At 35.6% G+C, this 12,273-nt stretch overlaps 1 protein-coding gene across 1 annotated transcript; it reads left to right on the top strand.

Moving 5' to 3' along the window:
• Positions 1 to 2,027: 2,027 nt before the first annotated feature.
• LOC147277799 (uncharacterized) lies at positions 2,028 to 5,087 on the top strand (the record flags this gene model as incomplete). The annotated part of the gene is made up of 4 exons (XM_086255721.1): positions 2,028 to 2,161; positions 3,335 to 3,654; positions 4,033 to 4,115; positions 4,622 to 5,087. Coding segments are annotated over 3 exons (537 nt in total), but the record flags the coding sequence as incomplete, so codon positions are not given.
• Positions 5,088 to 12,273: the final 7,186 nt, after the last annotated feature.

The raw sequence follows: 12,273 nt of genomic DNA, 5'->3' as shown, positions 1-12,273 counted from the left end.
TCTCTCTGTCCTGTCGCACCCCCTCCTCCTAGTCCAGCCAAACTCTCTATGTCTCTGTCTCTGTCTCTGTCTCATTTCTCTTCTTCATTTTAGCCACCATGATTACAATTAAACAGATTTCATTCCCACTTCCAGAAAACCCCAAAAAAATTAGGGATTTTGATACCCACTTCAAGATTAAGGTAAGATTCGCAATCGGATACACGAAAAGCTCACGGAGTGGAAGGTCAATCCTCTGGCAGGTTTCAATGTTCTAGTCTTGGCCCCGACGGTAAGTTTTGAGCTTCGCTTGTTGGTAATTCCATCTGGGTTTGTGTGTTTTTGCGCGAATCAAGCTGGAGCAGCAGTGTTGTTTCCTCTACTACAGTTGTTCTTCCACCGTGTTGAAGTTTCATTGAGTTTTACTTATCTTTCTGTCTATTTCCTGATTAGGTTCTTCTTCAAAGTTAGGGTTTTCTTCTCCTTTTTTTGTTTAAATTTCGGTTTAGATGTTTTAATTTTGGGGGTTTTGTATTTTTGTTTGCTGGGTTTTTTTTTTTCTTTGGTGTGATGGTTATCTTGTGAATTTTTTTAATTTTTTTTGGGCTAAGTTGTGATTTAGTTTTCTGGGTTTTTTCCCCTCTAATTTCTGTTTGTGTATCTGTTTCCTCTGTCCCAAATGCTCACGGATTATTTTTGCATTTTTTTTTTTCAGGAGAGAGTAATTGATACTTCAGCAAAGCCTTCTCACTTTGCTGCCCGGTCCAATGTTGCTCCCTATGCTCCCCCAATGATAACTATGGACAATGATGATGGCATCTCATACAAAGTCTTCAAGTTTACTGTTGATGTCCATTTTAACGTCTAGATGACGAGATGCTGATTAGAACAGGGTGGACTTTGTAATGGCTGCAGATTTTCACAATGGCGAGATGCTGCCAGCTCACTGGCTGTCCTTGTGGTTCTCTTCAATAAGAGGCCCTTCTAAATTCCCTGGAGTTACAATTTGGTTTACTCCTATAGTTGTGGGAGAGTGTCTTTCCTATTCCAACCTGCAGCTTAAAACATTCCTATTTGTCCAATGAGGAACCAGTCACACTTGTTTCTTCTAACTTTCCTGTTTTACTACTTTAGGCTGCTTTCAAATGATTTCATCTGTTTAGATGGTTTCAAGAAGTTGGAGTTTATGTAGAGTCTGTCTGTTTATGTAGGCTTGAGTTAATGGAATGCCTGATTGTTTGCAATAGATGCTTGACTTTCTTTTGAAGGAAGAGGCTGAGAAACAGGGTATTTAGTAACTGGGCTCTGAGTGTGGTGGTATTTTATTCTTATGGGATGGATTGCTTGTTGAAATTGATTGTTTAACTACATACTTTAGTGTAAATAATCTTGGTTGTAGAGGTAACTTTGTCTATGTTAGTGGTGCATAAAAGTTGTATGGATATTAACTTTTGCATTTTCAATTGTTTTTAGCTCAGTACATGTGTTAACTCCTAACTACTTGTGCAACTCATTGGGAATTTTTTCTAAACTTTCAGTGTGCATGGTATATTTACTTTCATGTTTTGAACTTTTGGCTGTGCATGTTTCTTTTGGGTGAGAAAGGGTGATTGTGCATGTTTCTTTATGTGACTATGGCTCTGGTTCTTCTTGATGAGATAATGTAGGACATTTAACCATTTTTCTTCCCCCAGTTTGTTTTGACTGGGATAATTGTTTTTTTTGTTTTTTATAAATAATTTGACACAGAAAAGGTCTGCTTTTATGGATATCTTATCTGTATTTGAAGTATTTAATAGCATGCCTCCCCCCCCCCTTTTTTTTGGTGGGAGAAAGGGGGTGCCTTGTTTTGCTTTCTCTTTCTCTGAGTTCCACCAGGTTTTCTAGTGTTTTGTTTATGTTTTGGCTTCCATTGATGGATTACAATGTTATCCTCCAAATAATATTCTACTTTTTTATGACCTTTTCTTTTTAATTTGCATGATTAATAAGTGATAGCCATGAGAAGTTTACAATTTAAGTTGTGAAATTGCAATGCCATTATTTTCTTCTTGGAACTTAATGTATTATTATTATTATTTTTTGCCAGCCGAGACAATTTGTGCAAGAACTGCAAACGACCGGGCCATTATGCTAGAGAATGCCCTAATGTTGCAATTTGTCACAATTGTGGTCTTCCTGGGTATGGAAACTCATTCTGCCATTCATTATAATCTTTTTATTATTTTTTTATTAGCCATTCATTATATTCTGGTGTTTATTTCTTTTCTGGGGGTCCAGACTTCCTAGATAGTTGAAATCCATGAAAATCAAATTTTGACTAGTTAATAGCCCAAACATCCATTTCCTGAATATGTGAATTTGAGCGTATGGCATTTAACACTGCCTCTTCTGTCTCTACCAGGACAGATGCCTCTGCTTCTGCTACCAAGTGTTCTATTTCTATCATAATTTTACCAATAATTCCTAAACTTCTGTTTATACCCCCATTTTTCTGTCTAGAAATTATTGTCACTTCCAAAATCAAGATCCACTCAAGTTCTTTACCAACTCCTCCCTCCTTTTCTATCTTCAACAGTTAAACAACTATTGCCACCATTCAGTAGTGTCAGTAAATTTTAACACCACAGGCTTGCCCCCATTAATGCCACTATTGTCATAACCTTTTTGACATTACCACAGCTACTACTTTATGCCTCACAACCACCCTAGTTACTGTCTTTCTTGGTTAACTTATTCTTCTCTGTTTCCACCTCAGTGTCACCTCTGCCTCTACTACTGGTGTATCCATGTTTTCCCTTGTACCACATTAGACAATAACAAGTAGCAGCCAGCAATAACACTTTTAAATCCCTCCTCCTTTAATTGTAATTCAAGAGTATGACCAAAATAAATTCAAAAGAAAAAACCGAAAATTCAAGAAAAATATGTATGGTCCCCACCAATAACAAGGCATCAATACGTGACAATGTGTCAATTTTTTGGTATTTTGTGAGGCCAGTCTCCATATTGTTAGGAGTGAGGATTGCTTTAATATTTAAGCATTATCTCTCTCTCTTGAGATTGGTGATGGAAAGAAGTTAAAATTTTAGAGACTTGCACGATTTAGACCTATTTAGACAATTTAGAATGTTATATTTTCCATTTTAAGCAAAGTAGCAGTACCTTGTGGTGAAAATGGTGGGTAAATTATTTGTGTCATTGCTTCAATAAGGTTGCATGGTTTCTTATCTCATGATGACCTGCCTCATCCAGATGTTTCTTTCTTTCATTCTTTCCTTTAAAAAAGAAAAAAGAAAGATGCTTATATGTTTCATGACATAGTTGTAATTGTGCCATTCAAATATTTCACCAGGCACATTGCTTCGGAGTGTACCACAAAGTCACTATGTTGGAACTGCCGGGAACCTGGTCACATGGCCAGTAACTGCCCAAACGAAGGCATCTGCCACACTTGTGGTAAGGCTGGACATCGCGCTAGAGACTGTACAGCTCCCACAATGCCACCTGGGGACTTGAGGTTGTGCAACAACTGCTACAAGCAGGGTCATATTGCAGCTGACTGCACAAATGAGAAGGCATGTAACAACTGTAGGAAGACGGGTCACCTAGCACGTGATTGCCCGAATGACCCCTTTTCATTTCACCCCTCAAATTTTAAATATTTGCGAGAAGGTAAAACTTAGGCTTAGATATTTGGACAATATTTGATGTAGTTGTCTGGGGGTGGATTCTACATGCCCTCCATCCATATGTTTCTAATGAGGAAATGGAGGATTTTTTAAGATATTGACCTTCTTGGTATGTGTATATATAACCTAAAGGTTTGTCATGATAGTATTAGTTGAATAGAAGTTGCAATGACATGTTCATGTTAAGATAAGTACATATATTAATTTTATGTATTGCCACTGTGTGCTGCTGATCTTATGCATTCGGACTGGAAGTGGCTTGCTTTGCAATTAAAATGCTCTGGAGTTCTAAATTCTAGAGCTTCCTTTTCGAGAGGAATTGTTGTAATGGTTTTTTAAAATTTGCTTGTTCTGTCTGCAGCAATTGGTGGTATTACAGGAGAGCTTCTGGAGCAAAACGCGCAAGCCTTGAATCAAATTTCTGCAAATCTTGCAGCTTTCTAGGTATAGAGCTATCATTATATTATTTGTTTCGCATCATTGTGGCTATTAATTTAATATGAAAGCCAGGTGGTGTTAGGAAACTCAAAACCAAAGTTCTGCTCTTGTACATGCTGTGTATGCATTGGTAATGAATATTGACATCCATTTCTTGATGATTTATGTCGATAATAAACAGAACACCGAGTAGTTGTATATGTTTATCACTATTAAGTTACTCAAAGCATTTTAGTTTTTTTAAAACTAGATTGAATCCCTTGATATACAACATTTTTATTAATAAACATCCGGGGCCTTGTAATTAGGAGAGAATCTCTAGGTGTGTTTTTTCATAGTTGGCTGAACTAATTGGAAGCAGCAAGAACCCTTTAAACAAAAATGCTGAACTCCTTTTTTTTATTGATTCATTCAATTACTTAAAAAAAAAGGTTATTTAAACAAAAATGTTGAATTTCTTATTGGTGTATTCCCTTATGTTAATCCCTTTGTTACTCCATGGTTAATTTCAGTGGGAAAGGAGAAAGGACAACACCTACTCACAGGACCAGATTGATGAAGTACGCGCTGAATGGGCAGGTTTTCTGGTGCGCTATATGTAGATCCAATACGTACTCCTCACTTCCCTAAATCTGCTGGCTGGGTTTAACAAGCATTTTTTGGTAAATATTTTGTGTAGCTAACTGGCTAGGCTGTGTAGACATGCAATTTTATGATGGGAGCAGTTCATTGACTAGCTAATCTTGCAAAGTCAGATATTTTGGTATTTATATGGCTGACTTTGCACGATTACTTAGGTTAGACCATGTCATCCCTAGCTTTATAGTTTTTGTAATCAACAAGTACTTTTTGTAGTTATCAAGTTACTTATAATTTTTTGGGCTGTACATTAATTGGCAAGGAATGTGTGAATGGGTTTGTTATCATGATCGACTTTGTAAACTCCAATTCCAATTTAATGAATTCATGGATCTTTTTGAGTTACCAATATTTGTGGATTACTTTGGATGCAACAAGCAGGGATTTAGTGGGATTTAATTCCAATTGGATATGCAAGCAGGGAATTAATGGGGATTCAATTGGATGTAAGCAGGGATATTAAAATGTGAATCAAACAAACAATAGTTTTAAATTTTAAAAAATTATGTTAATTAATCATAGACAACGGTTTTAGTTAAATAACCATTGTATAAAACACCTACTAACAACAGTTAAAACGATTAACCAAAAAATTGATGTGTATCATCTATCTATACAACATTTTTGAAAAAAAATTACTTATCAAACACATAACTTAACATCACATATAGTTAAAAAAAGTTGTGGAAAAAATGATTACCCAACGGTTTTAAGATATAAAATGATATGTATAAGTAATTAAAATAACATGTTTTAGTAAAAACTGTTGTTGAGTTTCTTATGTACAATCATCATGCCGGTTTTATACTTAATTATGCAACGGTGTTTCTTAAAACGGATGTTTAATAATACTTTGGACAACATTTATATCATATAAGTATTGTCTAATCTTTACTAATACAATTGTTTTGTATCTGTAAACGTTGTGTATTGGGTTTCAACACAACTGTTTAAGATGAATATTGGGCATTTTGGTGGATACTAGACAACAGTTTTAAATTATAACTGTTGTATTAATCCATTTAGACAACCGGTTTTTACCGTTGTCTAAATATACTATAGTCGTCACTCGCCTAGACGACGGAATTTTGGGTGAATAGACAACGGTTTTTCACCGTTGTCTATTTACATTATTGTAGTAGTGAGAACAAATACTCTCAATTTCAGACTCCAAAGTATTAGGACTAAAATAGAGGGAAGACTTTTGGTAATTAATTCGTTGCCCAGTAGCTACACAGTAATCATCAAGAATAGACTTTAACACCTGGCAATTCCTTGTTGTATCCTCCAAGAAAAATAACGAGTCATCAGCAAAGAATAAATGAGAGAGCAAAGGTCCTTCCCTACTAAGCTGAATACCATGTAAATTTCCAGAATCACAAGCCTTCTTTATCATATTAGACAACACATCTCCAATGAACAGGAAAAGATATGGAGACAAGGGATCTCCCTGTCTTATCCCTCTAGTAGGCTGAAAAAGAGGACCCGACTTGCCATTAATATTAATTGACAAGGACACTGACCTCACACATTCCATAATAAGAAAGACCCACTTAGGATCAAAACCCATTTTTAGCATGACCACCTCCAAGAAATCCCATTCTACTCTGTCATAGGCCTTATTCATGTCCAATTTAAGGCCTAGCTTCCCAAACTTACCCTTCCTTCTAAGCCTTATGTGGTGAAATGCTTCATGAGCCACAAGAATATTATCTTGAATTTGCCTATTAGAGACAAAAGCACCTTGAAAAGGGGAAATAATCTCTGGCAGCAAAACTCTGAGACTATTTGCAAGGATTTTAGAAAGAACTTTGTAGGAGAAATTACAACAGCCAATGGGACGAAATTGGGAGAACTCCTCAGGAGCTTTAACCTTAGGAATCACTACCAACCTTGTTTGATTCATCTCATTAAGAATATTCCCATCTGCCATAAACCTCTCCGCTGAACGAAACACAATATCCTTAACAATATCCCAAAATTTTTGATAGAATACTCCAGAAAAGCCATCAGGACCTGAAGCCTTCAACGCTCCCAGGTCAAAAACTGCTTGTTTTACCTCGTCAAGAGAAATGGGAGCTAATAGTAACTCATTCATTGTTGAAGTAATAACAGGGTCTACACAAGATATAGCAGCAGACCAGTCTCTTGGACCATCACTCGTGAAAAGGGACTTAAAATACCCAAGAAAGCCCTCACGAATATCCTCCTCGTCATCTAGCCATTTGCCACTAGCATCCTTAATACTCAACACTTTATTATACTGTCTTCTTTGAACTGAAGAAAGGTGAAAAAACTTAGTGTTTTTATCACCCTGTTGAAGCCACTGAATTCTTGATCTTTGCATCCAATACACCTCCTCATTATCCCAACACTGTTTAATTTGGGCTGTGAGGGACACAATTTTGGATTTGTCCATACTCACAACATTCTTCCCCTGTTCAACTTCTAAATCTTTCATAAGCTGATTGACTTGAGATATATTATTCTGAAAATGCTGTTTACTCCACTTATAAGATTAAAAGCACAACTCTTGAGATTTTTCCTCCATTGATTAGCCCACAGACCCCCAATGCTGGCATGCCAAGAATCTGACACCACCTTATGACAATCATCGCTGGAAAGCCACATAGCTTCAAATCTGAAAGCCTTAGGAGTTTTTATTTCCTCAAAATCTGAATCCAAGAGAATAGGAGTGTGATCAGACCCCAAGTAAGGTAAATGAAACACCTGGGAGCTAGGATTAGAGCATAGCCAGCCAGGACTAGCTAGAACTCTATCCAATCTTTCCTTAACCCAACTCCCATTTCTATTATTTACCCAAGTAAAACTAAGGCCACTATAACCCAAATCCATAAGGTTGGTCTCCCTTAAAAAGGATTGAAGATATCTCAATTCCCTAGTTGAAAGGAAATTCCCTCCTTTTTTCTCATGAGCCCAAGCCATAGTATTAAGATCACCAATACACAACCAGTCACCATGGTTAGAATCAGCCAAAGTAATAAGATGATTCCAAAAATCTGGTTTATCCACATCAACTGGAGGACCATAGATGCAAGAAACATTCCAAACCGTTTGTTTTCCCACAATCCTCACTTTCATATGAATAAGATTCTTAGAAAATTCTAAGATGTCAAGATCAATGTCATCCAACCACCAGAGAGCTAAGCCACCAGATAACCCAACAGGGTCCACATAAAAGCTGTGATGAAAATTCATAGAGCATTTTAGTTTTTCCAGTTTATCTGAGTTTCCCCTAGTTTCCATGAGGAAAACTAGAGAGGGACAATACTTCCTCCTGATTTTCTTCAGGTTTTGGACTGTCAGGTCTGTCCCAATACCCTGACAGTTCCAACTAAGGATCCGCATTGGGGACTTGTGGCTGATTCTGGCCAGCCACCACAACCATCTAGTAGAGAAAATTCACCAACCTTTAGCAAAGACACCGGAACATTAACAAGATCACCACAATTCTCCTGATCAGGCAGATTTTTAACCTCCCTCTTGAAACTTTTCCTAGGTCGACCCCTCTTTTTTACTAGGACCCCAACCTTTTGTTTAGCACTCACCGCTGAAGGGGCAGGAAGAAAGAGTAAATCAGTTTCCAATCTTGATTTCTTGTACGGAGGTTCAGGGAGATGAGCCTCCCCTATTCTTTTCAAATCCAGTGTTTTAAAAACACGAGCAAGACTAATCACTGGTTCTGCAATATCACCCATGTCAGAATCAAATTTTGGAGGAGGTTCCAAAATCACATTAGATTCCCTAACATCAGGAGGTAACTCAACAGTGTGTGGAACAAGCAAAGACCCTTTTTGTGAAGTTACACACGACACCTCCAAATGATTTTCTTGGACATCACATTCTTGAGAAATAGAGGCATCAATATGAGAGAGCTTTGACTGGAAAGAAGCAAAACTAAGAGTTTGAGTAGTCTGAACCATAGTACTCTTAGTTTGCACACAAGTCATATTACTAACCCCCTCAGCAGTGTCAACCATCTTAGAAATATGTGGGACAGACTGCTGTGAATTCTTACTAGATTTCGATTTGAGCTGCTGAATCTCCACACTTAAATCAATGAAATTATCACCCCTAGCCGATTCCACAGTGGACTTCATAGGGCCCAAAGTACTCCACAAATCAGAGTTAGCCCTGCTAGGATTCTTCTTCCGAAAATTCAGTTTAGGTGCAGCAAACGTCCTCAACTTATCATCAAACTTCAAATGACCATATTCATCCCTCCCAATTTCCTCTTTACAATCTGAAAGACAATGCCCTAATCTTCCACAATTGTAGCAGAAGTCAGAAAGACGTTCATACTTAATAGGGACCCAAGTTAGCCCACCATCCACATCAGGGATATGCAACCCAGCTAAGAGAGGTTGTGAGATGTCCACAACAACCTTAAAACGCAAAACGCCTCTAGGAATTAGCTTGGGATCTTCCACTTCAAGTACCTGGCCAATTCTAGCTCCCAATTTCAGAGCTACCTCCTTGGTCATCAAACCTCTAGGTAGTTCAGTCAACTGGACCCAGAAAGGCACCTCCGAGAAACTAATATCACTGATAGCACATAGATCTGGCCATGGAGAAATACTAACACAAAAACCCTTAACTGACCAGGGCCCATTATCAAGGATTTTCCGGGCTACAAGTTCATTTTCACAGGTAATTGAGAATAAACGATCACGCAAACCTACCATAGTAACTTCACCATAATTTTTCCAAGCATTCAACAAAATACCAATAATAGTACCTCTGTTTGGCATTTTGTCAGCAATTATAGCAGCAGCTAGGTTGACTGACTCTGAATCATCGTGAATTCCAGGATCTGAATGAGGCTTAATCCCAGAAGCAAATAAGGACTCCATCTATGCTGAAATCAAACCCAAGGATCTTAATCCAAACAACTCCAAACACCAAATAAACTCAGAGAACTGAAAGGAACGACCGAGACGAAACAGAAGAAAAGATCATCGATGAAAATAAACGCTGGAAGAAAAACTAATAAACAACATGGATTTTGCATAAGAATCAGAATCCATGGGTGAAGAGGAAGAGATCAAAGAAAGAGTATGAGACGAGCTCACGAGCCAAACACCACAAAGGCGCGAAAGAATCTCATTTCTAGAGAGAGAGGCTCTGCCTAGAGAGAGACGACCTTATATCAATAAGATTCTCTTTCGAAATTTTACTCCTTAGATACACATGCTTGCAGTACTCATCTAAGTTTCCGAAAATGTAAGTACAATTGCATTTACAGAAACTATCAATATCATATTGATAATATACTGACATAGCGCATTCATTAACAATATCATATTGTATGTTTCCAGCATTTTGCCAAAGTTGTGGCGAGATGATTATTGAATGGGAAAGGTTGGTCTCCAAACAGGGTTCATGTGAGTTAGATGTGTGGCCTTGTCTTCGAAATTTGGCGACTGATGTGATTTTTTAAACAGCATTTGAAAGTAATTATTAAAAAGAAAAGAAAATATTTCAATTCCAGAAAACAACGAGAACAACTTACTATAGAAGCTCTACAAAGTTTTTACATTTCTGGATGGAGGTAAATTAAAATATAATTCTTTTGGTGTTCATTTGTCAAATTTATTCTTTTGGTAATTAAATTAGGCTCTCATCAACCATATGAAAGATTATTATTCAAAAAAAAAAAAATGAAACCGGAAAGCTAGCTTTCTTTGGCACATTTGTACAGAGACGGCAAGATTACTAGAGAACTTCAGTTGTAAAAGCATATACTAGTATAGATCAACGTCTTAATTTGTACTTATAGTTAGACTCAAAACATGTTCAAGCTCATGTCAAGTAGTAATTGAAGAAAAACAAATTCACTCTATATATGCATGCCAAATGATTTTGAGTACTTAATATTTATATTAAGGCTCAAATATTTATATCCACCAACTATAGGGACATTTCAAGTTGGTCCACGAACTATAAAATATTTCAAATTTCCCCATTAACTATAGGGTTCATTTCAAGTTGGTTCACGAATTATAAAACCGGGTTGACAAAAAAACTGAACAACCGAACCGGATTATTTATATATTTATTTATTTATTAAATAAAAGTTATATATTTTGAATGAAAAAGGTATAAGGTGTTTTTGGAAAATGATGGGTTCAAACCCATGACCACTTGAGGAGAGTGAAAGTGTGAATTCCCACTACACCATTTAGTCACTTATGATATTTAAGTATATACAATATATTTATAAGCATACTGATACTTGAAATATAATAATTTATAAAATTATAATTGGTATTCTACACCATAACCTTATACACTAAACCATAAAGTCTGAAACCTTATACCTTAAAAATTAACCCTATACTCTAATAATTTTAGTACATAAATTATAAATTATAGTTTTGGACTTTTAGTAATATGTTTACAATATAGAAACTATAAATTATATAAAATATAAACTAGTAAAATTTTTAGACTTTTTGAAATTATAATATTTAAATAGAGACCTAAAATAATATCTTAAAAAAAAGGAATGATATATAAACTATGTTTAATTTTATAAATTATTATATTTCAAGTATCAGTATGCCTATAAATATATTGCATGTACTTGAATTTCATAAGTGGTTAAGTGGTGTAGTAAGAATTCATACTTTGACTCTCCTCACAAGGTCATAGGTTCAAACCCCCAACATGTGCAAAAAACAACTTACATCTTTTTTATTCAATATATATAACTTTTATATAATATAAAATATATAATAAAATATATAAATATATATAAATAATCCGGTTCAGTTCGGTTTTTTTGTCAACCAGATTTTGTCAACCATTCTGTATGTTTTTTGTTAGTTCATGGACCAACTTGAAATGAACCCTATAGTTAATGGAAAAATTTGAAATATTTTATAGTTCGTGGACTAACTTGAAATGAACCCTATAGTTAATGGGAAAATTTGAAATGTTTTATAGTTCGTGGATCGACTTAAAATGGACCATATAGTTGATGTATATAAATGTACTTGAGCCTTATATTAATTAGTAGGCTTTTTTACCCAAATACCACCCGGACTACTGGGGGCATGCTCTCATACCACTCAAATTTTTTTTTCTTGTCAATTTATCACCTGCAATTATCAATATGTGCCAATTTGCCACCTGACATCCATTTTTCTGTTAAATCATCAAAAAATTTCCCAAACTTCCCATTTTGTCCATGAATACAATAAAAAAATATTAATATTTTAAAAACTATTTTTAAAATATAATTATAAAAAAACTTAAAAACTAATAGAAAAAGGAAATACCGTTAAAGTCTTTTTTTTTTAGGGGTTTACTTAGAATTTTATTTTCAATATTTCAAATGCTTTTATCATATGAATTGATGGAAATACCCTTAAAATAAATAGAAAATTTAACCAAAGTGACGGTAAGTTGTAGATTGGCCAATATGTGAAAGTTCAGGTGGTAAATTAACAAAAAAAAAAAGTTTGAGTGGTATTTGAGTAAAAAAGCCTAATCAGTAATT

The sequence above is a fragment of the Dryas octopetala genome, chromosome 8 (assembly GCF_963921425.1).
Source record: "Dryas octopetala chromosome 8, drDryOcto1.1, whole genome shotgun sequence".
In the NCBI taxonomy this organism is placed as follows: Eukaryota; Viridiplantae; Streptophyta; class Magnoliopsida; order Rosales; family Rosaceae; genus Dryas; species Dryas octopetala.
This window is presented reverse-complemented; position numbering and strand designations above follow the sequence as displayed.